Source organism: Mustela nivalis (assembly GCF_964662115.1).
Source record: "Mustela nivalis genome assembly, chromosome: 6".
NCBI classification, from domain to species: domain Eukaryota; kingdom Metazoa; phylum Chordata; class Mammalia; order Carnivora; family Mustelidae; genus Mustela; species Mustela nivalis.
This window is the reverse complement of record NC_139025.1, coordinates 12,251,652-12,273,778: the sequence shown is the minus strand read 5'-3', so window position 1 is coordinate 12,273,778 and position 22,127 is coordinate 12,251,652. Positions and strand designations below refer to the sequence as shown.

General features: G+C 47.7%; 1 protein-coding gene and 1 long non-coding RNA gene across 3 annotated transcripts in view; one reads left to right on the top strand and one right to left on the bottom strand.

Moving 5' to 3' along the window:
• Positions 1-1,957: 1,957 nt before the first annotated feature.
• LOC309866081 lies at positions 1,958-8,929 on the bottom strand. The gene is made up of 2 exons (XR_014312406.1): positions 8,414-8,929; positions 1,958-5,048 (listed from the first exon to the last, which is right to left on the bottom strand). It is a non-coding gene; the product is annotated as an uncharacterized lncRNA (long non-coding RNA).
• Positions 8,930-9,399: 470 nt separating this feature from the next.
• MAP3K9 (mitogen-activated protein kinase kinase kinase 9) overlaps positions 9,400-22,127 on the top strand; it is a 73,914-nt gene continuing 61,186 nt past the window's right edge. For both annotated transcript variants that reach the window (XM_082733356.1, XM_082733355.1), the window contains exons 1-2: positions 9,400-10,122; positions 17,583-17,996. In XM_082733356.1, coding sequence (XP_082589482.1) covers positions 9,720-10,122; positions 17,583-17,996 — 817 coding nt within the window. In that variant the 5' untranslated portion in view covers positions 9,400-9,719. The remainder of the gene's footprint in view (positions 10,123-17,582; positions 17,997-22,127) is intronic.

Here is a 22,127-nt window from a genome sequence, read left to right as displayed (position 1 = left end):
TGTCAATTCCACCAGGGACAGAGATATTGTGAGGCATGTCGAGTGCAGGAAATAAAATAATGAAGAGATCACACAGCTGTAAGCAATTGCACCTGTCCCGGGCATCCACAAAATCCAAGGAAGCAAAGAAGAGAAGTCCTCAGACGGGGGTCTCCTCTACCCCTGGTAAGACAGGAAGCCCAGGGCAGTTTCCCTGATGTTCCACAGGCCTGGCGGGCCGCCCTCTGGGGCTCCCACCGACCTCACGCGGGCTCCATCCCATAATCCAGGAAACACGCAGCCGTCCTCCTGAACGCCTAACCAGTGCGGGGGGGACTCATGTCTCATGTCTGTGAGCCAAAGGTTAACAGCTTTCCACTATGTAAGGCAGAGCCGCTTTAAAAGGGCTCTTTGGGTGGAGAAATCGGGAAAGCCCAAGGCTAAAACAGGAAGTATTTTATCACTGGGGCCTGGCTGTTTTCTAGTCATTAGGGTGTTCTTAGTCACTTGACAGAGGCTATGTTTTCACTGAGTGTTCCTATTTAATGGGCCTTGGCTGAACTCCAGACCTACACAGTCAACCGCGGGCCCGACCTCTCCACTGTGGTGTGGACTAGGGAGCTCACACTTCAGCAGGTCTAACGGAGACTCCCCCCAGTCTCCCGGAATGGTAACACTTCCCGGAATGGTAACACTCATGCCCCAAACCTTGGCGTCCGCCTCATCTCCTCTCTTCGATACTCCTGGTCCCTCAGCAAATTTCGTTGCTCTACCCATGAAATGGATTTTTAAAAACTGGGGCCACATTGTGCCATACCCATGGTCACCTCCCTTGTCCAACCTGCTGTTATCTCTTGCTAGGGTCACCGAAGAGACTTCCTGGTTAACACCTGGAACTGGAAGCAGCTTTGTGGCAAGCGAGGGTCGGAAGAGGGCCTGAATATTTGGGTTCAAGGCCCGGGTTGATGACACTTGTCTGGGTCTCTTTCCACAGCAAATAGAAGGAGCTCCACCCAGTGGCCACTAAGGGTACTCTCGGCACTTCGAGCGTAAAATTTGCCTCCATACCCCTCACCACCACACGGCGGCGCAGTTGTCTACCACCGTCTCTAAGAGGGCGTTGCCATGCCAATCCCGACGGGAACAGCCCGCCTGCTGGGCGCTGTATTTCTCCTGCACACCTGTGAGAGCCGCTCATTCATCACCTCTCTCTGGTTTGTTTCAATAATAAATAACGAAAATCATTAAGTTGATTTTTTTTTTTTTTTCAGAGAAGAAGGCATAAATCTCAAAAGCAAGTGAGTGGAAATTTCAGCGAAATCTTTGTCACCAGCGTTATTTAAAGACCAAGTTGAAAAGCTGGAAAACAAAGGGAGTCAATGCCAGTGTCAGGTGAGGCCCAGCTCTATACTACATTAGTTCTTTTTCTTTCTTTCTTTTCTTTCCTTTTTTTTTTTTTTTTTAAAGATTTATTTATTTATCTGACAGAGATCACAAGTAGGCAGAGAGGCAGGCAGGGGTGGCGTGGGGCGGGGTGGGGTGGTGGTGGGGAAGCAGGCTCCCTGCTGAGCAGAGAGCCTGACTCGGGGCTCGATCCCAGGACCCTGAGACCATGACCTGAGCCGAAGGCCGAGCCACCACTGAGCCACCATGCGCCCCACTACATTAGTTCTAAAAGTAAGTAGCTGCGTATTTGCTTGCGTATAACCAAGAACGCCCCCTCTAGGAGGTAGGGAGGCTGGGGAGGAACTGGATTATTTATCTCAGAACCTTTTTGTTTGCTGAAACAGCCATTAAAGACTCCTCCTTATAAATAATAAATAATATAATAAAACAGACTGTGAACAGTTCGTGGCACACAATAAGCCCTAAATTCATAGCAGTCATTAATATCGCTGCATTCTAGCTCTACCACCTCTCCGATGAACAATAACGCTTTTGGCGTGAAAATTACATTCGATTACAACAAATAAAAATGACTTTGTGATTCTTTATTCTGGTTACAGACTGCTCATGTTCCACCACTCAGTGCAGAAGTAACGGAAAAGGCTTTAATATGCCCCAAATGCACCCGCACGCACACACGTTTGTGGTCACACGGTATTGGTGAAAAACAAAATTCAACTGAGTAAATTTTGATGATCTATTGCCTTTATCCAGCGATTCACGAATTGGGCCACATCCCAGCTAGCAGACAGAAAGGAGCTCTGGGGAGCTGTACAAAATGAAGGGCTCTTGCAGGCAGAAGAGCAGGAACAGGGAAGTTAATTGGGCAACAAGTGAACTGGTTACAGCAAGATCACTCTCCTTTAGGGCATGGCCGGGGTCTATCCGGCAGGTGACCTCACTAGCCCTGACGAGGTGATTCCTGAGTGACCCGGTTAAGACTCCATTTCTTCGAGAGGCTGAAACTGTAAATAAATCTCAATTTGGTGACATGGGGTTTAGCATAAGTGCCTCCATTTGGGGCCTGTTGTGTTGTTTTTAACAGTATAAAGGCTTTTTTCCCATTAATTTTTCATTTATCATTATACTAAGCACATTACCACATCATCATTAATCATCGTTGATCATAATGCACTTCTTTGATTACAAATGAGTACATTCTAGTGGTAGGAATACTGAAGCGTACAGGACAAAGATAAAGGAGAAATCATTCCTAATCCCATCATCCAGACTGAGATAATTATTCATATTTTGATATCTTTCTTTCAATAATATTCATGCAAATATATTTTCCATAAAATCAGGAATATATTACATATAAGATTCTTTCTCTTGATTAACTTATTTTAAAATTATTTTTAGATTACAATAATTTTCCTGTCTTTTTTTCATTTTATGTGATCATTTTTTCCTGTCATTATATGTTCTTCAAAACCCCAGTCACAGGGATGATTTTGCTCTTTAATTTCTCTCTTGTTTTGATTGTTTGGGGCCCTTGACTCAAGTACTTAAGTGGCGGGCACCTGGATGGCTCAGTGGCTCAGGTCATGATCTCCAGGTCCTAGGATCTAGCACCATGTTGGGCTCCCCACCCAGCTCACTCAGGGAGAAGTCTGCTTCTCCCTCTGCACACCCCCAAATAAATAAAAAAATATTAAAAAAAATGCTTAAGTGGAATCCTTGCAGAGCCATGGTATGGTCGGAAGAGGTGTAATTTCACGAGGGCTGTTCCATGGGCTAGGCCCGCACCAGGCTGAATGGAGCAGAATTCTGCTTGACCTTCATTCCTTGAGTCAAGGCTCTGCTCATTGTTAACACTGCAACTTGCTCTCCAGACACATGATATTCTATTTTTTAACTTTTTTAAAGATTTTATGTATTTATTTGACAGACAGAGATTATAAGTAGGCAGAGAGGCAGGCGGGGGGGGGGGGCGAAGCAGGCTCCCTGCTGAGCAGAGAGCCCGATGTAGGGCTAGATCCCAGGACCCTGGGATCATTACCTGAACCAAAGGCAGAGGCTTTAACCCACTGAGCCACCCAGGCACCCCCACATGACATTCTAAACAGCTGCCTTACTTAGTCGAGTTGGCTTCTGCTTCGAGATTTCATAGCAGAAGGGAGGAAAATTTCTTACCATGTTTCAATGTTTCAAGCCCCATTAACTCTCAGAAGATAGGAATTTAAATACTATCAGTTAAGATAAGAACATTCACTACTGAGTATGCATGAGGTCCTGCTGGGAATGGTCCTTACTTCATCTGATCTCACAACCAACTCCTTTTACACAACAAGGGATGAAACAGAGGCTCAGAGAAATGCAACCCTTTGTCTACGGTCCCTGGTTGATCCAGGATGGGAACCCAAGTGTTTGGCTCTGAAACTTCTGTTCCAGCAGCCCCATCACACACCTTCCCAAAGCATTTCCTGAAAATCATATTTAGTGCAGATGGAGTTTACGAGGCAGGAACGAGGGCTCCTCTCCTCAGACGGTGAGAGGTGAGGGGGGGAGCCTGGTTCAGAAAACCTCCATGTCTGCCTGAGGGATTTTTGGGCCAAAGTACTAATCTATAACTCAAGAGTCCCCCTGGGGTGCCTGGGTGCCTCAGTCAGTTGAGTATCTGCCTTCAGGTCATGATTTTGGGGTCCTTGGGATGGAGCCTCAAATCAGGCTCCCTGCTCAGTGGGGAGTCTGCTTCCTCCTCTGCCTCTGGTCCTGGCTTGTGCTCTCTTGCTCATTCTCTCTCTCTCTCTCTCAAAAAAAAAAAAAAAAAAAAAAAGTTCCCTTTATCTGCAGGGGATATGTTTCAGGACCCCCATGGAGGCCTGAAATCACAGATCGTACTGAATCCTCTGTATATTGTGTTTTTCCTACACATGCATACCTGTGATAACGTTTAATTTATACATTAGGCAGTAAGACGAACAGTAATAATGTAACGATTATAACAAGATACTGTAATAAAAGTCACGTGAACGCCTGCTCCTCTTGGCCATGGGCAGCCAACGCTGCAGAAAGCAGCACCCGACATGGGGGCGGTTACTCTTGTATTTCCCAGAAGAACCGAGGGGAGCACGATGTACACTTACCAAGGCCTATGTTAGGCTCAAGCAGAAATGACGGTAACCACTCTTTGGTAGACTCTGTGCTGAGCACGTACTAGACATCGGGTCCTGTAATCATTCCTGGAGGCCAGGAGGACACGTATTAGTATCCCCAGCTTCCTAAGGAGGGTCTGGGACACCAGGGGGTTGCCCTGCGTAAAGGCCATCAGCAAGTATGGATTTTGTCCAGGGTTCAGGGTTCCAGGGTTCCAGACCTAACCACCGGTCTGCTTCTTTTCCCTTCTCCTTGCTTCATTAAGTCAATTTAATGATTTTCGTTATTTGTTATTGAAACAAACCAGAGAGAGGTGATGCATGAGCGGCTCTCACAGGTGTGCAGGAGAAATACAGCGCCCAGCAGGCGGGCTGTTCCCGTCGGGATTGGCATGGCAACGCCCTCTTAAAGACGGTGGTAGACAACTGCGCCGCCGTGTGGTGGTGAGGGGTATGGAAGCGAATTTTACGCTCGAAGTGCCGAGAGTACCCTTAGTGGCCACTGGGTGGAGCTCTTTCTATTTGCTGTGGAAACAGAACCAGACAAGAGTCCTCAATCCTAGGTCTCCATCCTAACTCCCTTCTTGTCTGCCTTGCCTCCTCCTTTCTCCCTCTCTTCTGTCTTCTAGAGAGAAAGACCATAGTGGACCTCCCAGTTCTCCCGGTCAAGAAGCCTCTGCAGCTTTCTAGGGTGTGATGAAGGCTGTTTCTGACACTGACGAGCCCCGGAAAGAAGCAAGTGAATGCGTTGACTATGTAGCGGGTGCTAAGCTGCACGCTGGGAGCTTCTGGATGACTTGCGTCATGGAACCCTACAAACCTCTAGGAAAAGGAGTTTCGATTGCTGTGCCTATTTAAGCAATGAGGAAACTGAGGCTTAAACAGGCACCTTGCCAAAGTTGCACACTTTGTTTCTTTTTTCAAAAGATTTATTTATTTTAGAGAGAGAGCCTGAACAAGAGGGGCAGAGGGAGAGAGAGAGAGTCTCAGGCAAACTCTGCACTGAGCAGGGAGCCCCCCCGACACAGGGCTCGATCTTATGACCCTGAGATCATGACCCGAGCTGGACCCAGGAATTGGACACTCAGCCAACAATGCCAGCCAGACACCCCCAAAGTCTGTCTTAATGAACAGAGCCAGGATAAATCATGATCTGGTGTAAAAGTCTAGTGTGCAGCTGTACCGCTGATGCCAGACTTTAGTATGGTAGACAAAAACGGCCTTTTTTGGGTGATATTTGTCAACCACTGGCCAAGAACTCAACCGTGGTAAAATCTTGGTAATTCCCTCTGATTTTCAAAGTCTTTTGCTACTGGCCCTTCTTTTATTTAGTCTATAAATGACTCCCTTCCAACACTCTCTCCTCTTTGCAGGCCGGTACTCCTGTCACCGCGCTCACATTAATTTCCATGTGCACGCTTTCTAGTCTCCACTCTGTGAGTGACATCCGTCCTTCAATGCCCAGTGTAAGCACCTCTCTATGCATCCCTCATCTCCTCTGGTTCTAGGTGACAGAGATATTTCATTACCCCACAGCCCTGTGCAAAAGTTTTCAGTGATGACCTTTTATCTGCTAAACAAAAGCCAGGCGTCTTAGCTTGGTATATAAACGTGTACCAAGAGCAAGTAAGGTGCTAGGCACTCTCTGGGTGCTGGGAGAATTGTAGAGAACCAGACAGACAGGTTTCTACCCTTATGGTGAACAAACTGGGCATTAAATAATTACAAATAATCAACTCAACAATTATTAGTATGATTCAAGCAATTACGAGGCCCTCTAAAATCTGGTCTCAACCTATGTTCAGTTCCTTCTCGTCCTTTCTTCCATTCAGACGAGCCTACTCATTCCGACCCACCTCGATGGCTGTGCTCATGCTCTCCCTTTTTCCCTTCAGGCAGATTCTTCCCTCCTCCACCCCCTAAGCCCTTAAGGGCCAGCTTTGGTTCTGCCTCTTCCATGAAACCCTGTTAGACAACTTTTGCCCAAAGGATCTTCCCTCATTTGAATCCCTAGTGCTTATCCATCAGACAAGCATTTACTGAATGACTTCTTGAAATGTTTGATGACTTGACTCTCCAGGAAGTCCTAAATACATGCTATGGTCTTAAAGATTTACGTTGTATGAGGAGTTAGACTTTCCCTACTGAGAGGGATTGAGGATTTTTTCCCTCTTCTTCCCTGGGTGGGAAAGGAGTGGAGATCAGAAAAGCTACAGTGAGGGGCGCCTGGGTGGTTCAATCAGTTAAGCGTCTGCTTTTGGCTCAGGTTATGATTCCAGGATAGTAGGATTGAGTCCCACTCTGGCTCCCTGCTCAGCAGAGAGCCTGCTTCTGTCTCTCCCTCTGCCTGCCTCTCTCCCTACTTGTGCTCTTTCCCATTCTCTCTCTGTCAAATAAATAAATAAATAAAATCTTAAAAAAAAAAAAAGAAGAGAAAAGCTACAGTGAACCATAGGAAATTACTAATAAGCAAAGTGACAATAAAAATGGCCTAATTACTCATAATCCTACTACTTGAAAGATATCTACCACTGACAACTTTCTACCTTCCTACTTTTTTGTTTCTGTTTCTATTTCTGTGTGTGTGTGTGTGTGTGTGTGTGTGTGTGTTTAGGAGGAGTTCCTTTTTCCTCCTAATTAAAATTTTATCAAGAAAATCTTTTTTCACCGGGTGCCTGGATGGTCTGCCTTTGGCTCAGATCATGATTTCAGGGGCCTGGGATTGAGCCCTCCCCCTCCCTGCTCAGTGGGGGGAGGGTCTGCTTCTCCCTCTGCCCCTCCTGCTGGTCGTGCTCTCTCTCTCTCTCTCAACAAACAAACACACAAACAAAAAACCTTAAAAAGAAAAGAAAATCTTATTATTATTTTTTTTTATGGTCTCTTTTAAAATGGAGTAACTCTACCCCCACTTACCTGCTCTTCTGCTTAGGGTTGGATTGAATGAAACCTAGAGAATTTACTTAAAGACTCATCCATAACTTTTCCAGCTCACTGATCCTGTGTACAATAAGAATCTGACCATTAGTTTTAGGGCATTTACTCAGAAGTCCTTTCTCGAAACCTACATTGGATGTTCTCCAGAGCAGTACTCTTACCTATTCCAAAGGTGTGGGCTGCCTCCGGACGCCAGACTTTTATGCAAACCATGCAAGGTGGGGCCTGCAAGAACTCGGATCTTCCAGTCTGCACCCCTCACATAAAGGGGGAGCAGAATGAACTACAGGGCTAAGTCCTTGCCCAAGATCGGGCAGCTGGTGGAGGCAGGGCCGAAGATGCCAGCCCCGATTATTTTTACAAATTGACGGTCCCCAGTTTGTCTAACGATCAACCTCACACTAAAATGAAACAGAAAATACTCAGGGAAGCCCTAACTCTTGCTAACCAAATCGTGTTTGTTCCTACCTCTGAAGGGGAAAAGGCAACACAGTTTGGTAGAGACTGGGTTAGATCCCCCAGCCCTGACCTGTTGTGAATAGGTCAGAAAACTTTCTCCTTGGAAATTTACATTACTACGATAGGATTAAAACAAAGAAGAAATATTAGGGCCCACTTATCTCATTCTTTTTGAAAATTTTTTCATTTATATTTGAGAGAGAGAGAGCAGAGAGGGAGCAGCAGACCGCCGCGGAGCAGGGAGCCCAAAGTGGGGCTCTATTCCAGGACCGGGGGATCAGGACCTGAGTCTGAGGCAGACACTTGGCCGACTGAGCCACCCAGGCGCCCTGTCATTCGTTCTGAATGTTTGAAAAACGAGGATAACAAAAGGATGTCGAAAAGATTCATCATGAACTGTAGCATTGGCTTGTAAGCATATGGCATCTTGGTTCTTATCTGATTTCTGGAGGTCACCACGGTCCGAGCAGCAATTCACTCAAGCAAAAGAAACTCACAATTGTAGGAAAACTGGGTCTGTTCTAGGAGACCAAGCCCTCTTCACGGACAGCTTTTAAGCTGAGCTTTCCGGCCTCCGTTTGAAGCCCCAGAAACGCGGTCTCTGGTTCTCTCCGAGTTCTGGAAAGGGACGGTATGGGATCTCCTTTCACAGGAAGCCAGCAACGAGGGAGCTGTGTGAAAGGGCGAGTGCTTCTGAAGAACATTCCCATGGGCCCAAGGAGGGCCTTACGGAGATGAAAAGTTTCCTGGGTGGGAGTGGGGCCGGAGTGGAAGCGGATCCACCTGGTTGTACGGGGGCAGAGGGCCACCCAAGAGCGGGGAGAAGCCAACTGTAAGAGGCAGCCGCAGAAGAGAGGGCGCTGGCGGGGGAGGTACGAGCTCCCTTCTCCTCGGCTCACTCTCAAAGGCTCACGTCGGGATCAAGAGCACAGGTGCTGCCCAACGGGCCCCCGCGCTACCAGAGCAAACAAAGGGCGCGGCCTCCTCCAGCCTCTTCGGTCCGAAAGGAGGCTCGGCCTTACCTTCGAGGACCCACCCATCCCTTCTCGGGCGCCCATCCAATGGGGCCGCAGCCTCCTCCTGCCAGGAGGTGCTGAACTCTCGCAGGAAATGGACAGGTACCACCGACCAATGGTTGGAGCTGCCGCGGGCCAATGGGAGAGGGAAATGGGTCGACCTGGGGTTGAGAGGGGGAGCCCGCAAGAGGGGGCGGGGCCCGGGGGCAGGACACGTAGGCGCAGGGGGTGGAGAGGGGCGGGTCGGTGGCTGGCGGGCAGTCCCAGCCGCGGAGATAGGAACCTGCGGACGGCCGGCAGCGGCCAATGGGAGGGCGGGTTGGCGTGGGGGGGGGGGGGTGGGCCCGGCGCCGGGCGGCTCCGCCCCTTCGGGTCCGCAGGGCTGGGGCGGAGCCAGGCCCGCGTCAGGTGGTCCCGGGCGTGCGGGCGGTGCTGGGGGCGGGGCGCGGCGCGGAGAGGGGAGCGGCGGCCGGCGGGCGGCGGCGGGCTCGGGCTGCGCGAGCAGGTACCCGCGGCGGAGGTGGCCAGGCCGCCCCCGGGGGGCGAGCACGAAGGCGGGGGCCCCGGCCCGCCGCGCCCCCATGCCGCGGTGAGCGCTCCCGCTCCGCGCACTTGTCGCCGCGCCAGCCCCAGCGAGCCGGCTCTCCCCGCCCCGCCAGCCCGGGCCCTACCTGCGGCCGCCGTCGGGGGAGGGGGGTCCCCCCAGCTCTGCGGAGCCGCATGAACAATAGGCGGCGGCGGCTCCTGCGGGCGGCGGCAGCCCCGCACCCTATGGATCGGCCGCTCCATGGAGCCCTCCAGAGCGCTTCTCGGCTGCCTGGCGAGCGCCGCCGCTGCCGCCCCGCCGGGGGAGGATGGAGCGGGGGCCGGGGCCGAGGAGGAGGAGGAAGAGGAGGAGGAAGCGGCGGCGGCGGCCCCGGGGGAGCTGGGTTCCGATGCACCGCTGCCCTACTGGACGGCGGTGTTCGAGTACGAGGCGGCGGGCGAGGACGAGCTGACCCTGCGGCTGGGCGACGTGGTGGAGGTGCTGTCCAAGGACTCGCAGGTGTCCGGCGACGAGGGCTGGTGGACCGGGCAGCTGAACCAGCGGGTGGGCATCTTCCCCAGCAACTACGTGACCCCGCGCAGCGCCTTCTCCAGTCGTTGCCAGCACGGCGGCGAGGACCCCAGTTGCTACCCGCCCATTCAGTGTAAGGCGAAGGCGGGGCCGCCGAGGCGGGCGGGGAAGGGGGGAGCTGGAGGACTGCGGGGGGGGGGGGTCGCAGAGCGGGTGGGGAACGATTGCCCGGGGGGTGGGTGTGTGCGCGCGCGCTCGGGCTGCAGGGGCTGCTTTGGTGGGTGCGCTGGGTGAGATAGAGACGCCGCAGGCCTTGCCAGGAACCTCCGGCGCTTGGGCTTCTTAACCTTCATCTGACCACCTCAGCTGCTCTGCACATCCTGGAGCCCCAGCACGAGAATCTCCCCATGTCGCACTCCCGGCTTCCCCAAATCTGGAAGGGTTTCAGGCCAGCTGGTAGTTTCTGTCATAACCTTAGTCCCCAAATCAGGGACCTTCACGACCTCTTCTATGGCCTGTCCCCGCCCCTTCAAGGCATTTGCTTTGAAGCGGATGGGGGTGTCTCCCGCAGGGCTGGCTGGGCTGGCTCTCAAGTCCCGGAAGCCCGTGCGAACTCGAGGCTGAAGTGCCTTTGAAATGTCGTGTTGATTTCTCGGATCGCAGTCTTGTATCTCAGAAGTTGGACCTTTAGGAGTCTCAGTGAGTGATGTGCTGAGCAGGGTGCGAGTGTGTGAAGAAGCCGGTGGTGATGGGTGCAGAAATGATTGGAGAGGGAAAAGTATGTCCTTCCCCCGTGAGAGATCAGGAGCGCAAGGTACAGTGGCTAAATCCCAGTCCCTTGACACCCAAGCTGTTCAGATACAACGTTTTCTCCTTTCTTCTCACCCTAGATCCTTGCCTATATTTGGTATTTGCCAAATCTCAAGGGGACCATGCCCACGGGTCCCTCCCAGGGCCTTTCTTCCAGTGTCCTGGTTTTCACCAATTTCCCAGGAGCTCCGTGTTCCACACCCTGCAATGATATTTCCTTTGTTTTTTTTTTTTCCAAAGCAGTCAAATTGCCATTGGAATCCCTGAATCAGTTCTGCTAGGTGGCTTTAGGAGATGTAAATATCTTCTCGTGCAGTTGACACTTATATTTGATTATTCCCACAATTTCTTCCCTGCTAAAAAGTATTGTTTTTTTTTTTTTTTTAAAGATTTTATTTATTTATTTGACAGAGAGAGATCACAAGTAGGCAGAGAGGCAGGCAGAGAGAGAGAGGAGGAAGCAGGCTCCCCGCTGAGCAGAAAGCCCGATGCGGGACTCCATCCCAGGACCCTGAGATCATGACCTGAGCCGAAGGCAGCAGCTTAACCCACTGAGCCACCCAGGCGCCCAAAAGTATTGTTAATACGTATTTATTATTGTTTACTCAATATTTTGTCTACTTTGCATTTTAGTTAATTAAAGAAAATTGTTACCAATCACCAACTTTTAGGCATTTAGTTTTTAAATTTCATTTGTAACATTTATCTTTCAGTCCTGTAACTTACTTTCACCTGGACAGTTGTGTTACTTTATTTAAGATGTTTTCTTTAAATACCATCACTTAATAAGAAAAGCATAACCTCTTTCCTTATATTTCTATTCACCTTCTTTATTGGTGTTTTGACCATCAAATTGGTGTTCAAATCCTTAGTTCCCTTTGTTTCTGTCTCCCTCACATTCAGTGTAAAACTTCCTGTTTCTACATCTTGACCTTTATAATGCCTGGAGGGAACAAATGATTTTAAATGGTTTCTGGGTGTTAATTCATTTTGGCTCTAGTACTGGGAAGGTGAAGACTAAGGGTCCTAGTGTATGATGTGGTGCTGAACTTGGTCACATACTGAAAGAAATACTGGAAGAATGGTCTGGCATATTAGACACAGTGCAATTTTTTTATGCATAAGTCAAAGGTTTGAGGTTCTTTATGGGTTACATTTTGTGATTTTGATTTTTTTTTTTTTTCCTGTGCAGCTAATGTCAGAGTGGGAGAGGTGTATGAGGCTTATGAGCAGGAACTCTGTTTCTTCCATCTCTGTGCCCCCAGCTATCAGAGCAGTCGGTGTGAATATGACTTAGGCTGGAAAAACTCACCTGCAGAATACCAGCCGTGGCCAGGGTGTGCTACGTTAGGAACTCCTTCTCCCTTAGGTACCCAGGACTTAATCTTTATTGTCACAAAAGTTACCTTCGATAGGCTAGATTCCTGATTCTAGAACTCAGATAAGAAAGTAGGAAGTACTTTGTGCTTGTGAAAAGAATTGACTTGCACATGACAGGCGAAGGCCCTGGTAAGTTATTTTTATGTAGTCTCATCAGAAGTTCAGAACTTGACTGGAATTAATTCTTGATAATTCAGAAAATTTAATTCCATTCAAAAATCAATTCGAGTGCCTAGCAAAAGATAGATACTGGATTAAATTCCAGGAGATAGGGGAGGCTAGGTGGTTGAGTTGATGGAACTCTTGAGCTCAGGATCGTGAGTTTGAGCCCTGCCATGGGGTACAGAGATTATTTAAATAAATAAAACTTAAAAAAAAAACCCCAGGAGATAAAGGAATGATAAGATAAGGGGGTGCTTATAAGTCACACCTGAGGGGGATTGGTGATATAAATACACCATGTTGGCACAATGCTTTGATAAAGATGAACTCGGGAAATTGCTAACAGGTACTCTGATGGGTGTCCTATGTCCACCATTTCAGTTAGTGTCACTTGGAAAATAAAGTGATTGAAAACCTTGTCTCCAGAGACTTGGAATGAAATTGAGCCACTCACAGCTTTTCCCCAGTTACCCTTTTGAACTTCTCTTCTGGGGCATGAATTGTGACATTAGATTATGAATAGCAGACTGTCAGTTAAGTAAGAATGTTTTAGTTTTAAATAATGCTTTTCAGATAGAAAATTTTGTTTCAAACTTTACTCAAAATAGAAGAGGGGGAAATTACCAAATTTTGTGACAAACAGGAAATATAATAGATATTCAGAAATCATCTGATATTTATATAGTGCCTTTATCTCATGCCCTCCCGTGTGGATAATGAAAGCTTAGCTTTCCGTGGGGCTGACAAATATAAATAACATAGGAGCTCACTCATCTTTTTTTTTTTTTTTTTAGTGAAAGAGGGAAAATGTACAGTTCCAAATTTATCATCTTGGGACATATACAGTCCTGGGTATTAAAAAAAAAAAAGTTTCTGTTACAGGAGAATTGTGTCTGTTTTCAAGCAGGGCATAAATTAAGATTATTACTAATTGACATTTTTTTTCTTGCATCCACTGCAAATCTAAGGATATATTTTCAGGTGTACTTGGGATTTTAAAAAAATTTATTTATTTGACAGAGGTCATAAGACAGAAAGGCAGGCAGAGAGAGAGAGAGAGAGGAGGAAGCAGGATCCCGCTGAGCAGAGAGCCCAATGTGGGGCTCGATCCCAGGACCCCGGGATCATGACCTGAGCAGAAGGCAGAGGCTTTAACCCACTGAGCCACCCAAGCACCCCTGTACTTGGGATTTTTAAATGGGTGAAGTACGTGCCATTCACTTACCCAAAACCTACCGGAATGTGCCTATGTGTCTAGTTTTCAAGAATACAGCTGAGAGAGAATAACATCTTGACTGCCAAAATGAAAGTAAGGTTTCATTCCTGATATTCCTGGAAATATCCATCCACAGAAACTGAAACCTGTGCTGAATGTGGCTTGACCTGATTCTTACTTAAAACCAGGTCTTGACTGCAGTGGGAAAGGAGAGTCCCACATTCTCTTAGCTGCAGCTGAAGGTCTAGTTCCTACCCAAAGGGACTTCTTCACAGGGAAGGGAAAATAAAGTACCTTCCCCCAGGCCCTGCTCATCTGTCTTCTCTCCACTTGCAAGCTGTGTTCTATGCCTTTCTTGAAGGCCGGTCATAATATTTCCTTAACTAGTTAGCAAGAACCTGAGAGGTTCATTTCTACCTCGATAGAGTTTATTGCTGTCCCTTCCCGGCAGAGGTTTTCTGTCTTCTCTGAAATGCCATCAAAGGAGCTGTCCCTTCAGCACCCAAGTTCGGAATCACTTCTTTTAAATCCTTATACATTTAAAAATTTTAGCACGTCTTGTGTGTTCACAACTATGCTTCAGACCAGAGGAAAAGGTAGAAGAGAAAATACAACAGTTAATTCCGTTAAGGAAAAATCGGATATTCAGTTGAGGAAATGAGATGTGTGAATGGAAACTTGTTAAAGAGACAGATATCTTTTCATCAGTGTAAAAGCTGTTAGAAAAAGTGAATGTTCCTTCCCTCCATGACCAAGGAGACGCCTAACATAGTTTACATATTTCTCCAAGAGGGTTTCTTATCACTCCTTAGTATACACATTGTCTTTTAAATTCATATAGACAAGATAAGAATTAGTAATCAGGATTCATTTTAGAACCCAGATGCACTGAGGCTATTTTAAGCAGAGGAAATTTTAGGCACAGGAAACTGGGTGCTTACAGAATTGTTGGAAGGGCAGGGAGAAGGGGCTTTTAGCTGGACCTGTGAGAACGACTCCCGGAACACTGCAGACCTGGCCCACCCAGGAAGCTACTACTTCTCTAATTGGAAACATACAGAATCAGGAGTTGGCGTTGAAGCTGTCGATTTGGAGAACACCCTGTCCAGCTTAGGCAACCACTTGGCCTTGCAGGTTTCCTTTCTACATCTGCCCAGAGCTAGTGATTGGACACTGACATGCAGGAAAACCCCACTTGTCCAAAGTCATGCTTGGCTGGAGAAGCGGCAAGAAGATCGTGTCCATCCCACTTCTGCCTTCCCTCTCTTGTGCATCTAATTGGCAGAAGCAGACCTGTAGCAGCCAGAGAGTCTGGGAAATGTAGTTCTTAGCTTTCTGGCCTTTGTACTGCACGATATACTAGAGGATTTGAGAGTGGGTTTGATGGTGAGTCTGCAGGACTAGCTGAAACATTTATTTTTTAAGAGGAGTGGCAGATGAGGTAAAAGCTTGAACAGTTGGAACTTTGGGGGTCAAGATGGGCTAGACTTTTTGTATTCTTTTGTGCATACTGCCACTTGCATTGTAAAAGACAAATGAATATTAGCCCTAGACAGGACGGACATACTTTAATTAAGAAAGAATAGAGTTTTTTTTTTTTTTTTAAAGATTTTATTTATTTATTTGACAGAGAGAGATGACAAGCAGGCAGAGAGGCAGGCAGAGAGAGAGGAGGAAGCAGGCTCCCTGCTGAGCAGAGAGCCCGATGCAGGGCTTGATCCCAGGACCCTGAGATCACGACCTGAGCCAAAGGCAGCAGCTTAACCCACTGAGCCACCCAGGCGCCCCAAGAAAGAATAGAGTTTTGAGCACCGCCAGCATGTGAGTGGTGGTTGGAGATATCCTGGAGCTGGCTATGGAAGGAAGAGAACAGCCAGCAGTGGGCACTTCCTCTTTTGGTTTTGCCAAAAGTTCAGAAATATATCTTTGTTTTCTTAGTTTTTTTTTTTTTTTTTTTTTTTTTTAGCAAGCTGACTATATTCTTTCTGTTTCAGGAGGTCCAGTGCATTAAAAAAAAAAAAAGTTCAGATCTGAGTTTGGTTTATTTCCTACTGAGATAGACCCCCCCCCCCCCTTTTACTTGACTGCCGCTTACCTGCTGAATGTTCAGCAGGGTGAGAACAGTGACGAGTAAAGCAGGCAGAGTCTACCCTTGTGGATCGCTCAATCTCGCAGGACGGCAGGCACTGAACAGGTTATTAAACCTTGTTGGGTCTTGCCAAACAGACTGTTATGGACGTGTTTGATGGGGGCCTGACCTCATTTAGGCGGGGGTTAGGAAAAGTTCCTCTAGGAGATTTTGTTTCAGCTGAGACTTGAGGGTTGGGTATGAGTCAGCCAGGTAAAGACAAAGAGACTGAGAAGACAGAGCACAGGGTTTTCACGAGAGAAACCCAACATAGCACTTTACTCCTATAGCAACGCCTTATCTAGCCTGAGTTTTCTAATCACTGGTGGCCATTGTGATCTGCCCATGGATCCCTTTCCAAATGGTGCTGAAGATGTAATCAGGTTCGTCCTCTTAGGTTCATCCTCTACATTGGAAAGGAGATGAGTGGTTGGGTGTGGTACTCGGGGACATCAGGGATGGAGCTATGACGCAAGTGACTTCTGCATTGAGATGTCCCCTGGGAGGCTCCTCTCTGCACGTCTTAGTCACCAGCTCCTGGTAGAACCATGTTTGGAAAATATCCTCCCAATTTATTTCCCACCCTCCGTCTTTCCTGCTGCTCGTGTTTGCACCCTGTGCCTGCATGCCTGCCTTATTTCAGTGGCTCCTTAGTGGTTCCTCTTGCAGAAGGCTCCCTGGCCTCCAGGTTAGATGCCCCATGGCTGCCACAATTAATGTCCTCTCTAAGTCACAGTCTACTAGCACTCCCCTACTTAAAAATGCATGAGTTCTGGGGAGCCTGGGTGGCTCATTGGGTTAAGCCTCTGCCTTCGGCTCAGGTCATGGTCTCAGGGTCCTGGGATCGAGACCCACATTGGGCTCCCTGCTCAGCAGGGAGCATGCTTCCTTCCCCCTCTCTCTCCCTGCTTGCTGCTCTGCCTGCTTGTGATCTCTCTCTCACTCTGTCAAATAAATAAATAAAATCTTAAAAAAAAAAAACAAACAAACACATGAGTCCTGTCATTCCCAGTGTGAAATTTAAGCCACTCAGAATGACTCTAAACCATTTCACAACCGAGCTGACCCCAACAAGACCTTGAGCCTCATCTCCTATCCCGGTACATATAATCCAGCCACACTGCGCTCCTTGAACTTTTTAATATGTGATATAGTCTCATACCTCTTGTTCTTGCTCATGACCTTCCCTTTGCCTGGACTGTCTTTCTCCGTCCTGATCTTTGCTGCCTGATGAGAACCCTCCCACTCATTTTTCTTTTTTTTAAGATTTTATTTTTAAGTAATCTCTACACCCAACATGGAGCTGAAACTCACAACCCCGAAATCCGAAGTTGCACGCTCTCCCAACGAGCCAGCCAGGCACCCTCCCTCCCACTCATTCTTTAGGACACATTCCCTGAGTTCACTTCCCTGAGAAGCCCTTCCCACTCACCCTCTCAATCCTGTCCTGCAGTGGGAGTTGGTGGTTTCCTAATCTGGTCATATGGCTCTGAAGGCTCTTTTCACACTGTGGTTTTGTTGTTGTGTGTCTGGCTTGTCACTGGACTGTGTGCTTCTCGCCATCGAGTACACAGAAAAACGAAGAAGTCTCCCAAAAATGATCTCCCTCTATGTTACCTTGTATTAAAATGGTGTGTCATGGTATGACATTCTGCGTGATGTTCCAAGTAGAAATTATCACATGAATAGTTATTGAATGCCCACTATGTGCTAGTCGTTAAGATTAATGTAACAGAAAGTAGGTTAGCCACATTTCTTGCCTTGATGGAGCTTACCTTATAGAGGGGAGACAAAAAAGCCAAGGGAGTATAACTTGCTATGTTTACCTGTAGGTAAATGGGTGATTCCGTGGTGTTTTCAGAATGTTTTTGACTTCTTTTTTTCTTCTCTTTCTCAGTGTTAGAGATTGATTTTGCGGAGCTAACCCTGGAAGAGATTATTGGCATCGGGGGCTTTGGGAAGGTCTATCGTGCTTTCTGGATAGGGGACGAGGTTGCCGTGAAAGCAGCTCGCCATGACCCCGATGAGGACATCAGCCAGACTATAGAGAATGTTCGCCAAGAGGCCAAGCTCTTCGCCATGCTGAAGCATCCCAACATCATTGCCCTTAGGGGGGTGTGTCTGAAGGAACCCAACCTCTGCTTGGTCATGGAGTTTGCACGTGGAGGGCCTTTGAATAGAGTGTTATCTGGGAAAAGGATTCCCCCAGACATCCTGGTGAACTGGGCTGTGCAGATTGCCAGAGGGATGAACTACTTACATGATGAGGCAATTGTCCCCATCATCCACCGCGACCTTAAGTCCAGTAACAGTGAGTATGAAGTGATGGGACTGGAGGGCTCACGAGTAATTCTCTACTCAGTCAGTGGCTTGGGTGGGAGTGGATTCCGAAGGAATCTCAGTGGGCAGTGAAACAGGGAAACTCCTTATATAAAACCATTCCATCCTTGAGTTGAGATGTAGGGATGAAATGAGTGCCAGGGAAAATTGGTTTAGAAAGAGAAGAATGAGGCAGCCGAGGGGTTTGGAATAATCCTAAACTCATATTAGCAGGCAGGGGTGGCAGTGTGTAATTCTGATGCGCTGTGCAGTGTATATCCACACATATGTAGATAGATAGATGCATAGATTTTTCCACTTTAGGGAAGCAAGCCTGTCATTACAGAAGGGCTTTCCATCTTTGGTGGAACACCAGGTAACTACAACGCCTCTTTGCATTCTGCCTGACCACCCCAGCTTGAGGTACCCCCAGAGAAGGGTCTATAAGGAAGAAAGGGGCATGTCATCTAAGCTGTGGGGCCGATTCGGGTGACAAAGTGCCCTGGGAGAGTATGACCTGGCTGGTAGTATTGTGGACTCCTGATAGCCTACGGGTCTTATTAATTAATTGTTGTAACTACTTAGTTTTTAATAGCAGGGAACTGAGAAGTAACTGTTTATTAAACATCCAAGATCCATAAACTGGATTGTAAAGCAGGTGTTAGACATAATTACATGGTGAGTTGGTGGAAACCAGTCTTTTTCCTTGGAGTAAACTGCAGGCGCTGGGACTCTGCTGCTTTTGTGTCGTAATTTGTGCCTCTGTTGCCTGAACTGTGTGATTGAAAGGATGACATTTGTTTAATTGGAAATGCTTAAAATCGTTTCAAGCACCCTTTCTGGAGAGGAGGGCGTTCAGGTTTGGGGGAGGTGGTGTGGGTCGCGGAACTTCACTGTCTGTCTCCTTCTGCATTGAGCACAGAATTCCTTCAGATTTTATTTTGTTCTGAGAGGTTCCAGATGTGGTTTATTTTCTGTTGACACTACTATGTGAACATTTACTTTTAAAAATACATTGTTGTTGTTGTTTTGCTGTTGGTTTTTTCTTGGACAGTTGTAATTATTTTTATTTTATTATTCCTTAAAATTTAATTTTTTTTATTATTAACATATAATGTAGTGTTTGTTTCAGGGGAAAAATACATTTTAAAATTATTTAAGTAGATGTTTGTACAAAAATTGGGCAGTGTAGATAAAAAAGAGAAGGTAACCAGTAATGTTTTCCTTCAGGGCGTATAACTATTACATTCCGCATATCCGCTCATGTGTTCTGTGTGCGTGACTTAAAAAATCGTTTTGGAAATCTTATGCTCGTTTTTACCCACCCATTGGAGAGTCACAACTTCACTGTGTTTCGCAGACCAGGGGATGCTGGCCTGTTTCCCTTGGGTTTTCTTGTTTGTTCAAGATTTTATTTATTTGAGAGAGAGAGAGAGAGCAGGTGGGCACGTGTGGGGAGGGGAGGAAGCAGGCTCCCCAACAAGCAGAGAGCGCGAGGGGAGGCTCAATCCAGGATCCTGGGATCACGACCTGAGCCCAAGGCAGATGCCCAACTGACTGAGCCACCCAGGTGCCCCCCTTGGTTTTTATTAGGGTTCTGGCGAGTTGGATTTGGTCGCTATCATGTGAGGACAGAATTCTAGGAATCATATGTGTTCACTGATCCACCAGCGAAAAGAGTACGTATACAGGCGGTTGTCTTTGTGGAACAAAGAAAGTAGCTGGTGATAAACATCTAACTGTTACAAAAGGCTCCGTGGAAAGGTGACTAAAGTGCTCTACTATCCTGCTTTAAAAAGTCACGTGCTGTCACCGGCAGTGGAACACATACAGCATCCTGTGTTGACATACAATCCTCAGTAAGGTCAGATTTGACTGCACATAACCTAAAGACCAAAATAATAGTGGCTAAAACAAGGTGTATGTTCAGTTGTCTTTGACAAGTAGTCTGCAGGGCTTCGGGCATCCCAGTGTCATCAGTCCAGTCCCAGTGCATGGCTCGTGCCCTCAGGCTTGCCTTGTGGTCTTCGATGGCAGCGGAAATGCCAGTTATTTGGTCCAAGTAACAGGCCTGAAGGAGGAGGAAAAGCAGAAGCACAGAAAAAGGTGTTCCTGGAGCCGAGTTGGCTCCTGTCGTCCTCCCAAAAGTCCACCAAAGTGCATCTGCTTGCAGTCATTGGCCAGAATGTAATCAGAGTCGCGGCTGGTGCAGGGGAGGCTGGGAGGTGCAGGACTCTAATCTGGGTGGTCGTGAGCCCAGCTGATCATCAGGGGCTATTACCGAGGAAGAGGAAGAGCAGGGCTGGTGGGGGCAGCAGCTGGCAATCTTCCCATGGGATCTTCATGTGGGACATGCATTGGGAAGAACTGTTTATTTCAGATATTTAGCATCATTTGGCCAAGCAAGGTTAGCCAGGCCTTGGGGCATGTGGCTCTGACCCCTGATTTAACTAATGGCTTCTACTCCTTTGCCACATTGCATCATTAGCCCAAACATCACTTCTTAAAACTACTTGCAGAAAGCCCTGGCTTGAATAATGGATTAGTGTCTCTGCTCTGTTAACTGGGAAAAGCCAGCTACTTGATATTGTTAGCAAAGGTGTCCACAAAAGATGGTCTTAGTGGAAACATTGTCCTTTTGGGGCTTAGCTAGATGATTTCAGGATTTGGGCTTAAAGGCATTTGGCAGAATAACAGTTCAATCGCCGTCATTAGAAGTTAAATTAGTGTAAAAACAAGATCGTATGAAAAAGCTTTGGAAAAGGAAAAGCCTTGCCCAAAGTGGAGGTTGTGTTATTACTTTTATTTTATTATTAAATAACTTCTTTCCTCCTTTTAGAGAACATAGAAAAACAGAGAGGTAAAAGCAGTGTGTTTCTGCATTTTTTGTGTTTATGGATACTTCTTTTTACCCAGAATATTGCACGGGAAGTCCTAGTAACTGTGTTGCTTGTAGTGTGCCTCCATGCCCCCAGACCCGTCCACATATTGTGACTTGTTATGTAAATAAATAGTCTTTGACCGCAAGATATTTAAAGGTCGCACAGATCCCACTGCTTAGATATACTCTGTTAACGAAACCAAACCCGTATATGACAATAATAATAATAATAATAGTAATAATAATAATACAATAATAATAATAATAATAGTAATAATAATAATACAACTGATTCTAATGAAGTGCTCTCTTTATGTTAGGCACGAAGCATTTCACGGCCCTTCCCTTTCATTCCCGTAGCAGCCCTGCTGAGTAAAGACTATGAGTGTGTTTATTTTACAAAGGAGGAAACTGAGGCTCAGAAGGGGTTAGCCATTTCTCCAAAGTCTCCCCGCCAGTCCTGAGGGCGGACTTCGCGGCCCGGTCTGACCCCTCGGCCTGTGCTCCCAGTCACCAGGCTGTTGGCGGCACCCAGCTGCTGGGCAGCCGGGGCATTCACGGCATTATTTCCCGTGGCCCGTAGCACTTTGGTTTTGTAGGATTGGGAGTAGCATTATCCCGCTCACAGAGCCCCAGAATCTACATTTCCTTAAGGTCTGATCGACTCACTCTTGTTTCATAGCTGCAGCGCAGAGGTGAGTGGGGAACTCCCCGTGGTTGGGACTGGTGGCACCTGCCTTCTTTGGTGTGGGCGTCAGTTGAAACTGACATGAGGTCTTTGCTGCCTTGATTCCCTCTTCCTCTACAGGCACTGCGCCCGCATGCCGGGCTGGTTTCCTCTTTCCTCTGGAATACCCTCTTTGCCTCCCAGCCACGAGGCCCTCAGCACCGTCCCCCTCGCAGCAGGAATAATCTGGCTTTCAGGGGTGCTCTTGCCTCGGCCCCTGCCTGTCCAAACCCTACCCACGTTCCTGTGCTCGGCGTGAACCCGGCGGTTCCCTCCCGACAGCCTGGCACCGTGGTCAGCGCTGAGCGGTCATCTCAGGCTGGGCACACGCTGCCTGAGAGCATGTAGGAGAACAGTCGGGTGACAAGGGACTAGAGCCGCTCGGCCAGGGGTCGACCCCAGGTGTCTTCTGGGGTCGGGGTCGGTGTGTTTGCGAAGCCGCTGCGGGGAAGCCATCACTCGGGAGGAGGGATGGGGAAGCGAGTGTGCGCTCCCTCGGGCGCGGGCCGTGGGAA